The sequence below is a fragment of the Xenopus laevis genome, chromosome 9_10S, assembly GCF_017654675.1.
Source record: "Xenopus laevis strain J_2021 chromosome 9_10S, Xenopus_laevis_v10.1, whole genome shotgun sequence".
NCBI classification, from domain to species: domain Eukaryota; kingdom Metazoa; phylum Chordata; class Amphibia; order Anura; family Pipidae; genus Xenopus; species Xenopus laevis.
This window is the reverse complement of record NC_054388.1, coordinates 105,023-125,000: the sequence shown is the minus strand read 5'-3', so window position 1 is coordinate 125,000 and position 19,978 is coordinate 105,023. Positions and strand designations below refer to the sequence as shown.

Genomic DNA, 19,978 nt, shown 5'->3' with positions numbered 1-19,978 from the left:
GTCCCTACCCAGCAGGCAGAGCAATGTTATCTTTCCGCATTGCAATCCTATAGACTGGTGTGCAGTCTCACCATCTCCATGCCATTCTTCTTCATACGCCGGCAGGATTTCAAGTACGTTCGGATGCGCTTCCTGGCACGCTCCTGGAATTCTGGAAACTGGCGACTGCAGGACTCAATGATGGCCTGAATCTTCTCCTTTGGTTGTTTGGAAATTGGAACCATTCGGTCAAGATTTTCATCCACAAAGAGACGCACAAACATCTGAATGGAGAAAAGCAAAAAGTACAGAATTAGCAGATTGCAATTATAATATAATAGGGTTAATGCAGGTATGCATCACTCTAATGTGCTCCCATTGGGATGGAACCCTTATTGCAGCACATCATCAGAAAACAACCTCACTTACATTAAAAGCTTTTAGACGCTCGGGGTCCAGCCCTTCCGAGTCTGTGATACGATCGTTATCTTCATGGTCATCTTCATCATCGTCATCTCCTGCAGGAGTTCTACTAACGCTCAGATCTTCTGCGCCGCCACTCACTTCTGTCTTAATGGAGTCGTAACTTCCAGAACTGTAAGGTGGCGACTACAACCAGGAAAAATGTGAACTTCTGGATTCAAATACCCCAGCCTTTCACCAAAGCTGCCACTAACTTCTGCAGCACCCTACCCCCTCCCTATTCCCCGCAGCTTGTGCTACCTTTGTAGCACCGTGTCCCTTTCCTTTTGAATATGGCACTGTCACTAACCTCTGTAGCATCGTACCCTTTCTATTCAGGGCAGCACTGCCATTAACCTCCCTGGTGCCATTCCCCTACCTACTCCCTGGAGCTGTGTCACTAACCTCTGTAGCGCCACAGCCCTTCCTGTTCCCTGTGACATTGCCACTAACCTCTATAGTGTGATACCCCTGCCTAATCCCTGCAGCTGTTCCACTGACCTCTGTAGTGCTATAGCGCTTCCTTTCACTGCAGCTGTGCCACTCACCTCAGAGGTAGCTTTGAGAGTGTATTTTCCACGGTTCCTCAGTGCATCACTGTCGGCTGTATATGGTGGGACACTCGGGGATGAATGCATTTTATCGCTAAGATTTATGGGCTGATCTTCGGAAGTTGCACTGAGTTTCAGAAGGGAATTAGCGGAATTCCCATTAATGTCAGGCAGGGATCCATCATGGGCAACACTGGCCAAAGTGGTGGATGGATTCAGTATGGAAAATACATTCCCATTACAGCTCTCCGATGAGGATTCATCTGAAAAAAGAACAATAAGAAACTTCATATCCAAGCACATGCCCAGGGCAAAAACATTGGAGCTAGGCACACACCTCTTCTCTTTCCTACCCTAGTTTTAGGTCTTCTATAAGGCTAGCACACCAAAACTCCCTCAAATCCCCTTGCTCATCTCATACCCACGGAGAATATTCACCCACCTTCACTATATACAAGTCATTTACTAGGCATATTATTGAGACTTTTCCTAGACATAACACATACCCTCTGCCATTAATCTCGCTCATCCTAACCCTAATTTGCATCTATTGATTTTAGAAAAAATGACTCCCTCTTTTATAAAAGAAAAAACTAATTTCAGTGATTGAGTTTGACCCCCAGATTTGGTGCACACTGTAAAAACATGTAATCTCCCTAACCTTCATAACAATACCAAACACATACATAGTCATATAGAAGGTAGCTTGGTGAGGCTACCTACCTTACTTACTGAGGTTGGGTCACAACCCTTAGTGATACTACATTCCGTAGTTATTGAGGAGCCGAGATACAACGAAAGGCCGCTTCGTGAGGCTACCTACCAAGTCAGGACAAAATGAAAGGCCTTACTAACGTACTTACTAAGGAGTTACTTTGCCTTAGGTTAACACGTGAGATTTCAGGAGAAGCTGCTGAATTTGCTAAAGGTCTGCGGCATGTACACATTGGTCCCAAGTTATTTCTGGGTAGCTACTGATTTTTGATGAGTAAAATCTGCCCCATACCTTAACAAGACAGTTAGTACAGAGCCCATTTGCATGTTACGCCTCAAAGAGTTTAATGCTGTGCCAGTTGAAGCAGACAAGGTGTGCAATTAATGTCCTGCCTGCTTCATACAAAGGCACAAGTTTCACAACTTGATTAATGGTAATTTAGAAGGAGGCAGGGATAAGGGGTATAAAAAAAACCCCATGTCAACATAAGTTTTTCAGTACTCATTCATCTGAAAAGGGGGTTCTTTTGGATAGCCCACAAGCTAACAGAGTGAAGAGACTAGCTACATTTTGGCAGTGGAGCTGTAAAAAGATTAAGCTACAACTTTCCAGGACTTATTGTAAGGACTTGCTGCTGCCTCAGACAGGGAGGGTGAATCTTCTCAATTGGTGCCAGGCTCTACCAGAGACCATACCAGAGAGTGGCCAGAGATTTATTGGATAATACAATTCTATTGGACTTACAAAATATCCATGAAAGTGTAGGTACAGGTTCATCAGAGGTGGTACTCATGGATGTGAGGAAGGCTGCTACTTGGTTTCCATTCAAACGTAGAGCCTTCCTATTGCATCCCGCTTTTCATGTCTCCTCTATTGTTATTCTGCAGATGAGCCCCCAACATATCCACTGTAATGAGACTCTTGCAAACTGCCATGCCACACTGCTTATACCTTCCCATAGCACCCCCCCCCCAATAGAAACCACTACAGGGCCATGTATCATTGTATTCCTATGAAGTGAACACAAGAAAAGCAACTTCTTGTAAATATTGTGCCATTGCCAGTGGGAAGGCTGCCAGAAAGAGCCTGTAGGCTTAGGCAAGTGAGAAGCACAAAAGAAACCTGTGACTCTGCACTCAATACTGCCCCATGCGTGCGGGGGAGGGGCCTGTACTTAAATATGCTGCTCTTGCCACGCCCTCTGCTGCTCTTGCCACGCCCTCTGCTGCTGTCACTTGGGAACCAGGCACATCACGGCAATAAAAAGTCCAGACTAATGACCTTTGGCCCAAAATCCGTTTGTCTTTTACAGCCAAGAACCGCCGCCCCAGGGATCAGGGAAGTGTCCCTCGTGCACATCCTCCTCCCCGTGCGCGCACACACCCTTCTTACCCTCCTCTGGGCCTGTGAGCTTGTGGGGACTCGGCATGTTTTCCTCCTCACTCGGACTCGCACACTTCTCCAGCCATGTGTTCTCATTCATATCCTAGAAGAGACGAGGTTGGACATTATTGCACAAAGAACACAGAGCAGCGGCCAAACGAGACAAAGTCGTGCAAGTAAACGCGGCCTTAAACGTTACTAATACACTGACACTTGTCCGTGCCAGCGAAGGAACAGCACCCGCAGGGTTAAACGTTACCAACACACTCACAGCCTCACACACTCCTGTCTTACTAAAAAGCCCAACGCCGCAAATCTCATCACGCGAGACTGTCGTCGAGACTACACGGAAGCGCAGTGACGCATTGCGTAATCTCCTTGTGGGAGTGTCCAGCTGGCGTGCCTCCGCTTTGCACAGTGTCAACTCGCTAGTAAGTTGTGTAGTTCTCGCCTCTTACGTCTCTTACAAACAAAACGCCTTGTGTCTCTCGCCCAACCCCTCAGCTCCTCATTTACACTTCCCAATTGTGCCAGGGAACAACATTAAACTGCAGATTTATCCAGGGTCCAAGTGAATTCGAGGGCATTTTTAAAGTAAAAAGTAATTTTTTGGATACTTCGACCGTCGAATAGGATACTACGAATTCGATTCAAAGTAAAATCGTTCGACCATTTGATAATCAAAGTACTGTCTGTTTAAAAAAACGTTGATACTTCGCCAAATTAAACCTGACGAAGTGCTGTGTTAGCCTATGGGACCTTCTAGAGCAGTTTTCTACATTTTTTGAAGTCAGAAAAATCGTTCATTCGATCGCTGAAATCCTACGAACCGTTCGATTCGAAATAATACTTCGACCGCAAGTGGTCAAATTCAAAGTAATTCAATTTGATGGTAGAATTTCAAAGTATTTTCAACTTCGAAATTTGACCCTTGATAAATCTGCCCCTAAAGACTCTTTCCCATTCCTCTCAACATTTTGGTAATAGAAAGAGGGACAGAAAGGTGTTCTTGTGACCACGCCTGTTTTGTTGCCACACCTCCTAATTACCATGTGCATTTTAAAAAATGTGTTGGGTTATGAAAGTTTGAACACAATTCTGTGTTTGTAATGTGTTATTAAAGTTCTGCTAGTGAAGGTGAATTGCCCTCTAATCTGGAAATCACAGTTTCCCCAAGAGACCTGCTTATCTTATATTGTGATCTAAGTATTTATTCTGGGCTCTATGCCAAAAGCCAGTTAAGTTAGAAACTTTGTATCTGTTCAATGCAGGAGATCAAATTGAAAGTCGGGATGGGTTGAGCTGTCCCACGAAAACCGGGACATTTGGGAGGTATGCTTTCCTAGTTGCTCACAGAAGCTGCCGGAGGATTTTCTCCCACTTTGATCACGAAAGAGCGTTTTTGAACAAAGTGACTTTATCATTATTATAGTGTTTTTGTCTGTTTATTGAACGTTGTCGATTACAGTAAAATTCCCCGGTGCTGAAACGTGTTCTGAAGCCACTGCTATGCTTCTAGACTTTCAACACAGGAAAGAGTCAGAAGAAGAAGGCAAATAATTGAAAAACTTGAAGAAAATATTTAGGACTGATTGAAAAGTTGCTTAGAGTTATTATAATTATTCTATAAAATAATCAACTTAAAGATGAGCCACTCCTTTAAGTTTCCTAACAATATTTCACATTTCCAGCAGCTATCTGAAGGTATCAGTCTCTTATTTTGTAACACTGTTGGAGTTTGGTACCAGTGACATGGTAAAATATAAAAAGATCTATATATATGTATGTATATATATATATATTATATATATATATATATAATATATATATAATATAAGGAGATTCTTGATATTTATTACTAATAGAACACTTTGTGGTGTTTTTTTCTGAAAGTTTACTATTTAATTTTGATTTCCAGTTACACACATAGGAAGGTGGATAAACCATTTCTAATTCTGAGACACGCCAAGATGCTAAGTTCTTTACTGCTAGGGATTCCGGGTCATTCTTAGAAATTAGTATGTGTCTAAATTGCAAGTGTCCGAAGGCTATCTCATAGCCAGAGTTTTGAATTTGACTGGACTGGAATTCAAAATAACAAAGAGTACAGACTTTCAATTATCTTGAATTCTGGTCCAGTGTTTTATGGGAAGACAATGACAATATTTTTAGCAATTTTGGATTCCCAGACATTTTTTCTGGCTGTCAAAAGTACCTGGAACAAAAAAAGAACACACTGGCACACGAGGCTTGTATCTGCAGGGCGGAGCCCTGAAACGTTGCACCACCGCAGTAAAAACTTTTGCAAGGGTTCGCCCTGCAGATACAAGCCTCGTGTGCCAGTGTGTTCTTTTTTTGTTCCAGTTACTGGGAGGTTACCGTATCCTCCATCCATTGAGCACCGAGCTAATCTTTATAGTTGCACAACGGGTGTGCGAGAGTCTACTTCAATTGAATGTCAAAAGTACCTGCCATGATAAGAGCTTTTCTCCTAATCTGACCAAAAAGAAAAGTTTTTGTGCAAATTAGGAGCAGGTGAAATGAAGGAATTTTAGGTAGAAAGGTTCATTTGGGCACATATAGATGGAGAGTTGACCCTAGCTCTAGCTGCCAGTGGCTGTGCATTCATATAATACAGATCCTTATAATCTGGCTTTGGGAATACACATCTTCCTGGGGGGGGGAAGTTTTCCGACATTCGGCGCATGAGCAGTAGAGCCATACCGGTAAATGTTCCTACTGCGCATGCGCCAGAAGACACCGGTCAGAGCAGGAAGAAGACGCGCGTGGGAGAAGATGGCGACTGTGAACTCCGTAGACAGGACCTGCGAAGAGGGGTGAGTAACAAGTTAGGGGAATTTGCCCAGGGGGACAGGTAGGCCAGGAGGGGGGGAGGGGTTTTGCGCCCAGGGGTTTTCCTTCTCCTTTAACCATACCCCCCAACCGTCCCGTTTTCCGCGGGACAGTCCCGTTTTTGGGTGTCTGTCCCGGATAGTGGACTTAATGTCCCGCATCCTGCCGGCGGAGGGGAGGGAGGCGGCGATGCGATGGCACGATGGCCTTTTTGTTATATGGCGGCACACGCTAGGATCTCGGCTGCATACTGAAGATGTTTCGCTGGGCACCGGGGAGAATACGGACTTCAAATCGCTGCTTTTATCCCGTCCTGTGCTGGATGGATTGGAAGTAGCGGGTTTCAGCAAGCCGTCCCCGATCCAGAGCAAAGCCATTCCATTAGGGAGATGTGGCCTGGGTGGTGACATGTAACAAGCGCTGCTGCATCTACTACTACCACCAAATGGTGAAACACAGCTTCAAGCTGCATGCGATGGAGAGACACATGTCAGTTCCCCATTCTTGTGCTCAGCAATCTGCCTGTCTGCCTGGACAAGTCCTTAAATGTATTAGATGTGTGTTGTTTTTAAAATAGCTAACTGCACAGGTGTATTCAATGCATTTGAAGAGATGGAAAGGCCTGTCTTTTTAAATGTTGGGTATAAGCTCGCTGTATGATTCCCACAGTTACTTTATAATTAACTGTGTGTTTCCATGCGTTAAAGGGGTTGTTCATTCTTAGATAATTTGCAATTGGTGTTTTTTTGTGAGTTATTTAGCTTTTTATGCAGCGGCTTGGGTTCCTAGTGTCTACATCATACCCCCCAACCGTCCTGTTTTCCGCGGCACAGATTCTTTCCCCTCCTCTCTCCCCACTAGCCCTGGGCTAAGGCTGCAGCTCTCTGGGTGTTGGTGCTGGGAGTTGTAGTTCAATAACCTGTGGAGGGAAGCCAGTTGCACTTCGACTTCTACATCCCCCTTAGTAGGGACTTCCATACAGCTCTCCCTGCCCATTTAAAGTGATACAGCTTATTTACAATTTGTAAAATGAACATGGTAATTAGGGGGTGTGACCACAAAAATGGGCGTGGTCAAAAAATGTCGCACTGCGCGCGCCACAACTTTTTGTCCCTCTTTTGATTTCCTAAATGTTGGGAGGTATCCCCATTGCGCTTTATTGCCCGTGTTTTCCCGCCGTTCTTTTTTAGCGGTCCTGTAGTCCAGACGAGGTTTCTCTGTTTACAATGTGCTTGTAGCCTCCCTGTAATGTGTTTGTAGCCAGTGTACTTCAACTGACTTTGCACCTTCGGAATAACACTCATGACTGCTCTTAACACTACGACAAATTGCCAGGACACAAATGTAATCTCACATCCGGTATCACGGTCACGTTATCGGAAGCTCACTGGGCGTCACTTAGCTACCGCGCCGGATGTGCTTCACTTTTGCGAGGACGTCTGGTCGCAACGCACGTACAATCTCTGCGCGTGACATCAGCACGGGGTGAGGCCGGTTTGAACGAGCCCGAGAGGTAAGTAATGGACTAGAGCGGCGTGTGTTCGGCAGTAGTGACTCGGGAACTTCTCTGCCCAGCAAGTCCCACTTCTTGTATTTACCTTAATTCATAATCGACCGCCTCTATGTGTCCGACAATCGACCTCACTGTGCCCCCTTCCTTCTCCCGGGCAACTCCCTCTCTTCCTTTGTACCACATCTTCCTCTGTTCTTCGTTTCAATCCGTTCATTTTCCCCTCCAATCTCTGTTTCCCGGTAACCCCTTTCCTTCCTGTGTCACCTCCTCTTTCTCACTTGTCCTCCATTACTATTAAGCCCTTCCTCTCTGAAAACCTCTTACCTCATTCTTTGTACGATGCTCACCCTATACCGTGTAGCCAGTCCCTCTCTCTCCCCTGTCGCCAGTCCCTCTATCTCCCCTGTAGCCAGTCCCTCTTTCTTCCCTGTAGCCAGTCCCTCTCTCTTCCCTGTAGCCAGTCCCTCTCTCTCCCCTGCAGCCAGTCCCTCGCTCTCCCCTGCAGCCTGTCCCTCGCTCTCCCCTGCAGCCTGTCCCTCTCTCTCCCCTGCAGCCTGTCCCTCTCTCTCCCCTGCAGCCTGTCCCTCTCTCTCTCCCCTGCAGCCTGTCCCTCTCTCTCTCCCCTGCAGCCTGTCCTCTCTCTCTCCCCTGCAGCTGTCCCTCTCTCTCCCCTGTAGCCAGTCCTCTCTCTCCCCTGTAGCCAGTCCCTCTCTCTCCCCTGTAGCCAGTCCCTCTCTCTCCCCTGTAGCCAGTCCCTCTCTCTCCCCTGTAGCCAGTCCCTCTCTCTCCCCTGCAGCCTGTCCCTCGCTCTCCCCTGCAGCCTGTCCCTCGCTCTCCCCTGCAGCCTGTCCCTCTCTCTCCCCTGCAGCCTGTCCCTCTCTCTCCCCTGCACCCTGTCCCTCTCTCTCCCCTGCAGCCTGTCCCCCTCTCTCTCCCCTGCAGCCTGTCCCCTCTCTCTCCCCTGCAGCCTGTCCCTCTCTCTCTCCCCTGCAGCCTGTCCTCTCTCTCTCCCCTGCAGCCTGTCCCTCTCTCTCTCCCCTGCAGCCTGTCCCTCTCTCTCTCCCCTGCAGCCTGTCCCTCTCTCTCTCCCCTGCAGCCTGTCCCTCTCTCTCTCCCCCTGCAGCCTGTCCCTCTCTCTCTCCCTGCAGCCTGTCCCTCTCTCTCTCCCCTGCAGCCTGTCCCTCTCTCTCTCCCCTGCGCCTGTCCCCTCTCTCTCCCCTGCAGCCTGTCCCTCTCTCTCTCCCCTGCAGCCTGTCCCTCTCTCTCTCCCCTGCAGCCTGTCCCTCTCTCTCTCCCTGCAGCCTGTCCCTCTCTCTCTCCCCTGCAGCCTGTCCCTCTCTCTCCCTGCAGCCTGTCCCTCTCTCTCTCCCCTGCAGCCTGTCCCTCTCTCTCTCCCCTGCAGCCTGTCCCTCTCTCTCCCTGCAGCCTGTCCCTCTCTCCCCTGCAGCCAGTCCTCTCTCTCCCCTGCAGCCAGTCCCTCTCTCTCCCCTGCAGCCAGTCCCTCTCTCTCCCCTGCAGCCAGTCCCTTCTCCTCCCTGCAGCCAGTCCCTCTCTCTCCCCTGCAGCCAGTCCCTCTCTCTCCCCTGCAGCCAGTCCCTCTCTCTCCCCTGCTGCCAGTCCCTCTCTCTCCCCTGCAGCCAGTCCCTCTCTCTCCCTGCAGCCAGTCCCTCTCTCTCCCCTGCAGCCAGTCCCTCTCTCTCCCCTGCAGCCAGTCCCTCTCTCTCCCCTGCAGCCAGTCCCTCTCTCTCCCCTGCAGCCAGTCCCTCTCTCTCCCCTGCAGCCAGTCCCTCTCTCTCCCCCTGCAGCCAGTCCCTCTCTCTCTCCCCTGCAGCCAGTCCCTCTCTCTCTCTCCCCTGCAGCCAGTCCCTCTCTCTCTCTCCCCTGCAAGCCAGTCCCTCTCTCTCTCTCCCCTGCAGCCAGTCCCCTCTCTCTCTCTCTCCCCTGCAGCCAGTCCTCTCTCTCTCCCCTGCAGCCAGTCCCTCTCTCTCTCTCTCCCCTGCAGCCAGTCCCTCTCTCTCCCCTGCAGCCAGTCCCTCTCTCTCTCTCCCCTGCAGCCAGTCCCTCTCTCTCTCTCCCCTGCAGCCAGTCCCTCTCTCTCTCTCCCCTGCAGCCAGTCCCTCTCTCTCTCTCTCTCCCTGCAGCCAGTCCCTCTCTCTCCCCTGCAGCCAGTCCCTCTCTCTCTCTCCCCTGCAGCCAGTCCCTCTCTCTCTCTCCCCTGCAGCCAGTCCCTCTCTCTCTCTCTCTCCCCTGCAGCCAGTCCCTCTCTCTCTCTCTCTCCCCTGCAGCCAGTCCCTCTCTCTCTCTCTCCCCTGCAGCCAGTCCCTCTCTCTCTCTCTCCCCTGCAGCCAGTCCCTCTCTCTCTCTCTCCCCTGCAGCCAGTCCCTCTCTCTCTCTCCCCTGCAGCCAGTCCCTCTCTCTCCCCTGCAGCCAGTCCCTCTCTCTCCCCTGCAGCCAGTCCCTCTCTCTCTCTCTCCCCTGCAGCCAGTCCCTCTCTCTCTCTCTCCCCTGCAGCCAGTCCCTCTCTCTCTCTCTCCCCTGCAGCCAGTCCCTCTCTCTCTCTCCCCTGCAGCCAGTCCCTCTCTCTCTCTCTCCCCTGCAGCCAGTCCCTCTCTCTCTCTCCCCTGCAGCCAGTCCCTCTCTCTCTCTCTCTCCCCCCTGCAGCCAGTCCCTCTCTCTCTCTCTCTCTCCCCTGCAGCCAGTCCCTCGATCTGCACTGCAGCCTGCCCCTCGATCTGCCCTGCAGCCTGCCCCTCTTAAACATAATTTAACTCATTTAAACAAGGAATTGCGTTGCCATAGCAGTAATATTTGGGCACAGTAGGGAAATGATCTGCCGTTTGGTATATACTGCTGCCTGTGTGCTGAAGATGTTAGTAATAGACACGTACTAATAGTAATAGACACTCTTTTTTGTTTACTGTACTGGCACGTCAGTACGTCTAATACACCTTCAGCCCTAAAGAAGTGTGTGAGAGCGGCATGTCACTACGTGCCAGTACGTGTCTATTACTAACACCTTCAGCACACAGGCAGCAGTATATACCAAACGGTAGATCATTTCCCTAATGTGCCCAAATATTACGGCTACACGATTCCTTATCACACTGTGCTGGCAGGCCGCATTATTATTAATTTCATGATGGAGGCTGAGGGCCGGTGTATATTTTAAAACGGGCCACAATTTGCCCCTGGGCCTGACTTTAGACATGCCTGGCATAAGGACTGGTGAGGTAGAAAGGTAATTGCTATATCGTTTTGGTTAGTCAGACCCCACCCGCTTTTGACACAAATACAGATACACTTGCACAAAATATACAATCTAGTTGCATTATGTGTATAATTAATATACATTATTCACAGATATATATTGTATAACCCATCTATATATCCTATATATGTTGTATCTGCCTGCACTGGTGCAGATGGTGTGTTTGCTTTACAAATACTACTACAGTTTCTGTAACTAAGCTGCTGTGGGGCAGCAATTCAAGCGGAAAAAGAAGAAAGGACATAGAAAGGGTTTAGAGTTCTGTGTAACTAAACCTGTAGTATTCTACAGAACATTTGTTATCTGCTATGTAACCCTATTTCAGTTCGAGTGACTGCCCCCCTTCGATACGTAGCAGGGTATTTATAGAAACTGGAGCAGTGATTCTGAAGTGAATACACCTGTTATACTAGTGGAATACAACAATATATTCTATTTGAATTCAAATCTATTTTTTTTTTGCTGTTTTTGTTCCTTTTACATCAATTTCCATCCCTGTGTAACTTTACCCACTATGCTGTGTTCTTGTGCACATGACCCTGTAAGCTCCTACCCTATACAGCTCATGCATTCTGTTAGCCCCTCCTCTATATCCCTTATTCCATCTACTATATGTTGTTTCCTTTAATCTAGTTTATACTTCCTTACTCCTACAATCTACTCCCTTTCCTACCCAGGCCTGAATCCTTTAAAGGGATGGTAACATCAAAAAATGAGTGTCTTAAAATAATGAAAATATAATTGTACTGTTGTGGTGCAGTGGTAAAACTAGTTTGTTTCCTTCAGAAACACAACTTTACTTTATGTAAACAAGCTGTGTAGCCATAGGGGGCAGCGTATGATCATTTCTAATTATTAGGTCTGGCCTGCCCGTATATTGCCTCGATATATAATGTGTGTCCTGTGCTTGATTGTCTGCCTCCGCTGCTACACAGCAGCTTGTTTATATAAACTATAATATTAGTTATCTACTGTGGATCCTGTGCTTGAATGGCTGCCCCCATGGCTACACAGCAGCTTGTTTATATAAACTATAGTAGTACTTATCTGTTATCTACTGTGTATCCTGTGCTTGAATGGCTGCCCCCATGGCTACACAGCAGCTTGTTTATATAAACTATAGTAGTACTTATCTACTGTGTATCCTGTGCTTGAATGGCTGCCCCCATGGCTACACAGCAGCTTGTTTATATAAACTATAGTAGTACTTATCTGTTATCTACTGTGTATCCTGTGCTTGAATGGCTGTCCCCCATGGCTACACAGCAGCTTGTTCATATAAACTATCTGCTGTGTAGCCATGGGGACAGCCATTCAAGCACAGGATACACAGTAGATAGATAACTACTATTATAGTTTATATAAACAAGCTGCTGTGTAGCCATGGGGACAGCCATTCAACAACAGGAATTTACAACAGTAAATTACAAATAAGTACTACTAATAGTTTATATAAGCAAGCTGCTTAGTAGCCATGGGGGTAGCCATTCAAGCTGCACAGCAGCTTGTTTATATAAACTATAGTGCTTCTTATGTCATCTACTGTGTATCCTGTGCTTGAATGGCTGCCCCATGGCTACACAGCAGCTTGTTTATATAAACTATAGTAGTACTTATCTGTTATCTACTGTGTATCCTGTGCTTGAATGGCTGCCCCCCATGGCTACACAGCAGCTTGTTTATATAAACTATAGTAGTACTTATCTGTCATCTACTGTGTATCCTGTGCTTGAATGGCTGCACAGCAGCTTGTTTATATAAACTATAGTACTACTTATCTGTTATCTACTGTGTATCCTGTGCTTGAATGGCTGCACAGCAGCTTGTTTATATAAACTATAGTAGTACTTATCTGTTATCTACTGTGTATCCTGTGCTTGAATGGCTGCCCCCATAGCTACACAGCAGCATGTTTATTTAAACTATAGTAGTACTTATCTGTTATCTACTGTGTATCCTGTGCTTGAATGGCTGCACAGCAGCTTGTTTATATAAACTATAGTAGTACTTATCTGTCATCTACTGTGTATCCTGCGCTTGAATGGCTGCCCCCATAGCTACACAGCAGCTTGTTTATATAAACTATAGTAGTACTTATCTGTCATCTACTGTGTATCCTGTGCTTGAATGGCTGCACAGCAGCTTGTTTATATAAACTATAGTAGTACTTATCTGTCATCTACTGTGTATCCTGCGCTTGATTGGCTGCCCCCATAGCTACCCAGCAGCTTGTTTATATAAACTATAGTAGTACTTATCTGTTATCTACTGTGTATCCTGTGCTTGAATGGATGCCCCCATGGCTACACAGCAGCTTGTTTATATAAACTATAGTAGTACTTATCTGTTATCTACTGTGTATCCTGTGCTTGAATGGCTGCCCCCATGGCTACACAGCAGCTTGTTTATATAAACTATAGTAGTACTTATCTGTTATCTACTGTGTATCCTGTGCTTGAATGGCTGCCCCCATGGCTACACAGCAGCTTGTTTATATAAACTATAGTAGTACTTATCTGTTATCTACTGTGTATCCTGTGCTTGAATGGCTGCCCCCATGGCTACACAGCAGCTTGTTTATATAAACTATAGTAGTACTTATCTGTTATCTACTGTGTATCCTGTGCTTGAATGGCTGCCCCCATGGCTACACAGCAGCTTGTTTATATAAACTATAGTAGTACTTATCTGATATCTACTGTGTATCCTCTGCTTGAATGTCTGCCCCCATGGCTACACAGAAGCTTGTTTAAATCAACTATGTTCCTTTAAATCGTTATTCCTTTTATTTATAGTGTTAGGATACCAAGCAGCAAATGCACACGTGATGCCATTCCTTCGTCATACACATTATTTCACACCCTGTGTGTAGATAGCATCATGTGTGTATTTTCTGCTTAAAAACCCACCCCCTGTGTAGTGCCATTTCTGTAAGTGACTACACTGGGCAATGGATTCAAACACACTGTATGTGGCATTAACTCAACCCTTTTTCATGTGTTCTTTGTATTTCTCTTAGCACCCACAGTTATGCTCATTATTTCTCCAATGTCTTGTAATCTTTTCCTGTCTTTTTCTTTTAACTCTTTGTTTCTTGGCCATATTGTTTAAACTTGTGATTTCTTCTTCAATACAGTTTTACCAGTTAGCCACACACCCTCTACATTAATGCTTTCTCGTTAACGACTACTTTCCCTGCACTCCTGTGTTCTGACTGTGCAGTTAATGGCTTATTCTTATTTTTGTTGCAGAAAATGGCTGTTAATGTTCATTCAACATCTGTGACCAGTGACAACCTGAGCCGCCATGATATGCTGGCATGGATCAACGAGTCCTTGCAGCTAAACTTAACTAAAATCGAGCAACTTTGTTCAGGTATTCATATGGCGAGAATGCTGGTTATCTCTACTTTTACTAAGTGCCTGTTGGGGTCAGTATTCTCAACAGACTTTAGGTGGTGAATGATTAATTTTGGCCTAAATCTCAGTAACTCTACCCCTTTTGTACACAGACACATAGCGCCCAGTGGCTATGGACCATCTTTCATCACCTTTATAGTGGCAGAGGGTGGCTTAGTGTGTTTTCTGTCTGGACTTGGGTTGAGACCTTTATGATAGATTGAGTAGTCTTGGGTACCCAGTTTTGTGCTGCTAATGCCGCTCTGCTCTCTTTGCAGGTAGTATGTACTGTCAGTTCATGGACATGCTTTTCCCTGGAGCAGTCGTGCTCAAAAAAGTCAAATTTCAAGCTAAATTGGAACATGAATACATTCACAACTTTAAGGTTCTGCAAGCAAGCTTCAAAAAAATGGGTGTGGATAAGGTAATTTCTGTCTTTCTGATACAGAATAACATTGTTATACAGTGTATGTAGAAGTGCAGGTGTGCCACTTGTCTACTCATTCTTCCCGTATATGCTTGATTCGGTATTGCAAAATTCTGCAGTTACAGTTAAAGGGGTGGTTCACCTTTAAGTTAACTCTTATTCTTTTTTACAATGGCTAATTCTAAGTAATATTTCAACTTTTGTTTTTTGTACTTTTTGAATTGTCATCTTTTTTAAAAAAGAAATGCTCTGTAAGGCTACACATTTATTGTTATTGTTACATTGTATTAGTCATCTTTCTGTTCATATTCATATTCCAGTCTCTCATTCACTCAGGGTATGGTTTCTAGGGTAATTTGGTTACTTGCCAACCAAATTGCTGAAACTCCAGAGCTGCTGAATAAAAAGCTAAATAACCATAAAAAGATGAAAACCAATTGCAAGTTGTCTCACAATATCACTCTCTAAATCTTACTAAATATTCATTTAAATGTGCATGCCCCCATTTATTATTGCATGCAGAAGCAACTTAATCCCCCACATATGTTGTCTGGTCTGAACTTTGAGTTAAGTTCAGACCAGCTTTGCATGTGGTATTGGGGGAATTAGGGTCCTTTCTTCAAGGCAGATTCAGTCTCCGTTCAGCCTAACTCAAGTTCTTCACATTACCCTTTGAACCATGTATTCTTCCTTCTAAACAACAAGCTGCCGAGTCCCTGCTCGTGTGAAGCTGCCCCACTGCATTATGCTCCTTCCACTAGATTGCACTATAGATATTGATGTTGTATCAAAAACACTGCATAATAGTGACCTGTATAGGAGGGCAGGCTGAATAAACAACCCCAGAACTATGTACAAGCATGACTGAAGTTTCAGTGAAAGTTCTACTGTGTGGGGTAAGGTTAGGTTTACCCTTACTACTTGCCACTTCTTTCCCCTGTAAACAGATTTTGATTAAATCTACCTTTCCTCCTCTATGTTCACAGATATAAATTAATTGGTAATTGCAGAAGTTAAATGACTAGTTTACAGATAAACCACTTTATTTCTGTTTATTGCCCTAAAAGTACAAAATGAAAGTACTTTCATGGTTTGTCCTGTAACAAAAATAGCCACACTGTATTTTAAGCACTTCATATAGGGGAATACATATGCTGTTATAGTATTCATTCATTTTAATGACCTTTCTTTTTTCCTGAATTCTCATTACACTTTTAACATTTTTACATCTAAATCTCTACACCCCACCCCTTCTGCTTTCTAGATAATTCCTGTCGATAAACTGGTAAAAGGGAAGTTCCAGGACAATTTTGAATTTGTGCAATGGTTCAAAAAATTCTTCGATGCAAATTATGATGGAAAAGACTATGACCCCGTTGCAGCTCGTCAGGGACAGGAGACGGCCCCAGCTCCAGTGCTGTCTGCTCCAGTCCTGAACAAGCCTAAGAAACCTTTAGGCTCTGGAAACACAGGTATAGCTCAAAATACCTGCAGGTCTGTGGACCCATGCATGCATATAATTGGCAAGTAGCTGTGCGACACCTGTACGAACTTGTTAAACGGATATGTTGCCCTGTTCATTTCCTTCTCCCCCCCCGTACCTGGGAGAGCTTTTGTAAATAGCATTTTGTGCTCACCCCCTCACACCTGCAAGAACCTGTATTTTCTTGTATTATCTTAGACCCTAGCTATTTCTGATGCGCATATAATAGGTTTCAGCTATGCCAATGGATTTAGGGTTATGCATCCCTACAAGAGCCTTAGTTTATTCGACAGTCTGCCCAGAGGTTCAGGAGTTTAGCACTCGGTTTGTCTATTATCTTTCATATAGCTCCAACATATTCCTCAGTTCATTACAGAGTTTATATATCATTCCCATCCGTTCTTTTCCCAGTGTAGCTTACAATCCAAGGTCTCTATTTCATTCACACACATTTTATAGTTTGGGTTAGTTTTATTTGGAGCCACTTAACTTCTCTGTATGTTTTTGGAGTATCAGAAAATCAGGAGAATCCTCCCTCCAGTGTGAAGAGTGCATCGGCTTGCTTTGTTCCCTACTTGTGTTGTCTCCCTACTAGGGTTGCTGGTAAAAGACTTGCCAGAGCAGCAATATTCTTGCCTGTAAATTTGTTATATTTTATTTTTCAGCTATAACCCTGCACACTTAAGCCCAAATCCTCCTAACTTTTACTCCCTTCTCTTTTCTCACTCTGTTCAGAATCTGCCTCTGTTCCAACCATTATGCCATTGCCTGTCCCCCTCACCCCACCCCTTGCGTCACTACCTTCTCAACACAGCCTGGCGAGTAAAAATATTTACAAAACTTGGCAACCCTACCCCCTACTTATAAGAGTGATTAACAAACTGTAAAATACTTCATAAATGTTTTAGCACTAAATACATAAAATCCAGACACCTCTATAAAGTGCAGCAGGGGAAGTAGCACTAGTCCTTTGTTAAATAATCACAATACATATATGTTTGTTTCCTAAGTCATACATGATGGTAGCAGTTTACTTGCAGGCTCCTTTCCTGCTCAATGGCACATAAGTGAATGTACTGCTTCCCAGCTATCATGTCCATTGTGCTTAACTGTAGTAGGAACTTCCATCTCTGCTGCTTCTCAATGCTCTGTAACATTCAGAAATGCTGTGCCTCTTCCAGATGATAGTTTTGCTGGAGGATCTGAAGGAAAAGCTTCAAGAACAGACCCAACACCAGGTTTAAAGAAAATGGCAAAAATTGGTACATGTTCTTGTCAGGGAGTGGGATGTCTGCACTGTTATGAACTGGAGCACAAAGGGTTCCGGGCTTCTGTATTTTACACTGTTTGCTTTCTAAGCACTCACACACACTCTGGTCTGTTGGGTTGTTACTAAGTGTTTGTGTGTCTCTCTCAGCTCCCCAAAGGACAGTGCCTGTTCAGAGAACTGCAGTAAGTAACAAGCCAGCCCAAGGTATTGGCAAGAAGCCCGCAACTGTAGGGAATGGAGAGGATGAATCTGCAGAACTCATTCAGCAGGTAAATGGGCTGTGAAAGGAATCTGTATGTTATCACTGGGAAATATCCCTGTATTCTCTTGTTAAATTCTCTATGGATTGGCACACTGCATGAGAAAATAACTGGACGGGGGTAGGTTTACCTTATTTGCTGCTGATATCTTTATCTGTACTGGGGTAATGTATGCTAATATGCTTTTCTTTCCTCCTGTTGCAGATAAATGTGCTGAAAATTACTGTTGAGGATCTAGAAAAGGAAAGAGACTTTTACTTTGGCAAATTGAGAAATATTGAGCTAATTTGTCAGGAGAATGAAGGTGAAAGTGACCCCGTTTTACAGAGGATTATAGAGATTCTATACGCTACTGATGTAAGTGTCTCAGCTGTATGCAGAACCTTGGCCAGTCAGCTTTATTTCCTCCTCTTACTATTGCTAGGGATTCAGTACTGAGGGGGCAGTGTTAATGGGACTGCAATGATCTTGACTTCTCAGATGTGCTCTCTGAGTTGCTTTAATGGAGCAGTAAATTGAGTGAGGCTGCTTGGATGACAGAATGAGCAGGGCAGGGATTGTGTTAGTTTGGCCTTTAGCAGTAAAGTGCCCTGAATGGCAGAGCATTCTCTCCTTTGATCAGTCTCTATAATTTGTGAGGAATATTCATGTGCAGTATCCTTGCTTGGATACTGATTTTCCACAAATTAAAGCTACATATTTAGGCATTTTTGTAAAGACCCACATTCCTTACTGGACAATATTTCATGTGTGTATATCTGGGATGCACTGAATGCAGAATTTTTGAACTGGACTCTACTGAATTTTACACAAGTGATTCAGCTGGATGTGAAAAAAATCAAAATACCCCCCCCCCCCAAAATTGCCTCGTCCTACCCCAGCTTAATTCAAATTTGGATCATGGATTCAGTGCATGCCTAGTTCGGTTTCTAGATACTTATTGCAACCTCTAGCTTATACGCTTTCCTTCTCCCATGCAGGATGGTTTTGTCATACCTGATGAAGGAGCACCCCCTGAAGACCAAGAAGAATATTAACCACATGCACACCTATATCGCAGTCATTTATTGTCCAAATCATGTGCTTAACGTTAAATAACCCCATTTATTCTCAGAGGGCTGTTTCTCTGCACCTAGGGGGCAACACCTTTTCTTTTGAACGTGCACTTTGCCAAAGTTTCACTCATTTTGCAGGGCTTAGGTATTGGACATATGGGTTTGTGGCAAAAAAGTGTGTGTAATGGGCTGATGAAGGTTCAGTTACTGGTGGGACTGTTTGTTGTACAGTATACATACCAATGCCTTAAGGGGTTTCTAAATGCTTTTCTAAGTCCTACAGTAAATGTGTGTCTCTGCAGTAATGCTTATTCCTGACTGAGCAGCTTTCTTACAGTGTATAGTGCTTGTGAGTACTTTCATGTTGGACGATCTGATTCTTGTGCTGTAAGCCTCTGCTCTGTCTGCAGAAGAAATTAAGATTGTGCCCTCCCTGGCAGCCTGGGGATTCAAGATTAACATGTACCTGTACAAAAATGAGATGAAATTTGAGTGGCAAACCTCTGAGTTTTCAGCATTTCTCTCTTCACCTTCTTCCTTTGTTTTAACATTGTGAGACTTTGTATTTATGTTCCTCTTGCTCCTTCTTTTTAAGTATCTGCTGTCTTTCCCACCCCATATTGCCAGGCTTCACCTCTGGAACAGGAACACTGCTGTTTTTACAATAAATTGGGATTTGGTGATGCCATAACAAGTGGGAATTGCTTTATTACACACTTCCTGTGCTTCCGTAGTCAGCCACTTGCTGTCCTTTCTAGTCCACTTCTGCCCTTTTTACGCTATTCTTCTCTTTTTATTTGGTTTCACTTGGTTTTTCTACTTTAAATAATTTCTAAATAAAACTTCTGCATTTCAAGAGTTTGCTGGAGTGCATTAGACTGTTGTCTTGATCTCTGTGCCCCTGCCTGACTTGCCCTGCCCCCCTCTCTGTTTTTATCACATGGGCAGAGTTCTGGTCGATACATCCTCTGAATGGGAATCGGCATATACATTGGAGGGATGGGTATGAACAGGAGGGCATTGCTAGAAGCAAGAGTACTGCTGATTTGTTTTAACATTTGGAAGCGGCAAAACTGAATGGGCAGTCAATTACTGATTTAAGTCACATTTATACACAACATTAAAACTGTTAACATTTTGTTTATTATAAAATGGTATAAAGTAAAGTCAAAATGTTATTTTGGCTTTACATCCCCTTTAAATTATAGTCCCGATTTGTTGCCTATAATAGGAAATACATTGTATCCTGCTTGTGTATCTTGATAATCTTACCTTAGGTCTCACCCAAAGCATCTGCAGCCCTGACACCATGGCTAACATTATAGGCTCACATCAAGTAAAAGTTCAGCACTCACCTGAGG

General features: G+C 44.9%; 2 protein-coding genes across 5 annotated transcripts in view; one reads left to right on the top strand and one right to left on the bottom strand.

Moving 5' to 3' along the window:
- The window catches only part of nol4l.S (nucleolar protein 4-like S homeolog), a 20,310-nt gene extending 16,791 nt beyond the window's left edge, over nt 1-3,519 (bottom strand). The window contains exons 1-5 of one of the 4 annotated variants that reach the window (XM_018237897.2): nt 3,385-3,519; nt 3,100-3,193; nt 990-1,255; nt 409-588; nt 72-263 (exon numbers count right to left, since the gene is read on the bottom strand). In XM_018237897.2, the coding sequence (XP_018093386.1) occupies nt 72-263; nt 409-588; nt 990-1,255; nt 3,100-3,193; nt 3,385-3,411 (759 nt within the window). In that variant the 5' untranslated portion in view covers nt 3,412-3,519. The other 3 variants (XM_018237898.2, XM_018237899.2, XM_018237900.2) reach the window with 3 other exon arrangements.
- A 3,858-nt stretch (nt 3,520-7,377) lies between these two features.
- Nucleotides 7,378-19,478, top strand: mapre1.S (microtubule associated protein RP/EB family member 1 S homeolog; the record flags this gene model as incomplete). Its single annotated transcript, NM_001088741.1, is given in 8 exon segments — nt 7,378-7,456; nt 13,976-14,099; nt 14,401-14,546; nt 15,814-16,021; nt 17,214-17,294; nt 17,450-17,571; nt 17,767-17,919; nt 18,543-19,478. Coding segments are annotated over 7 exon segments (888 nt in total).
- Between the last annotated feature and the right edge of the window lie 500 nt (nt 19,479-19,978).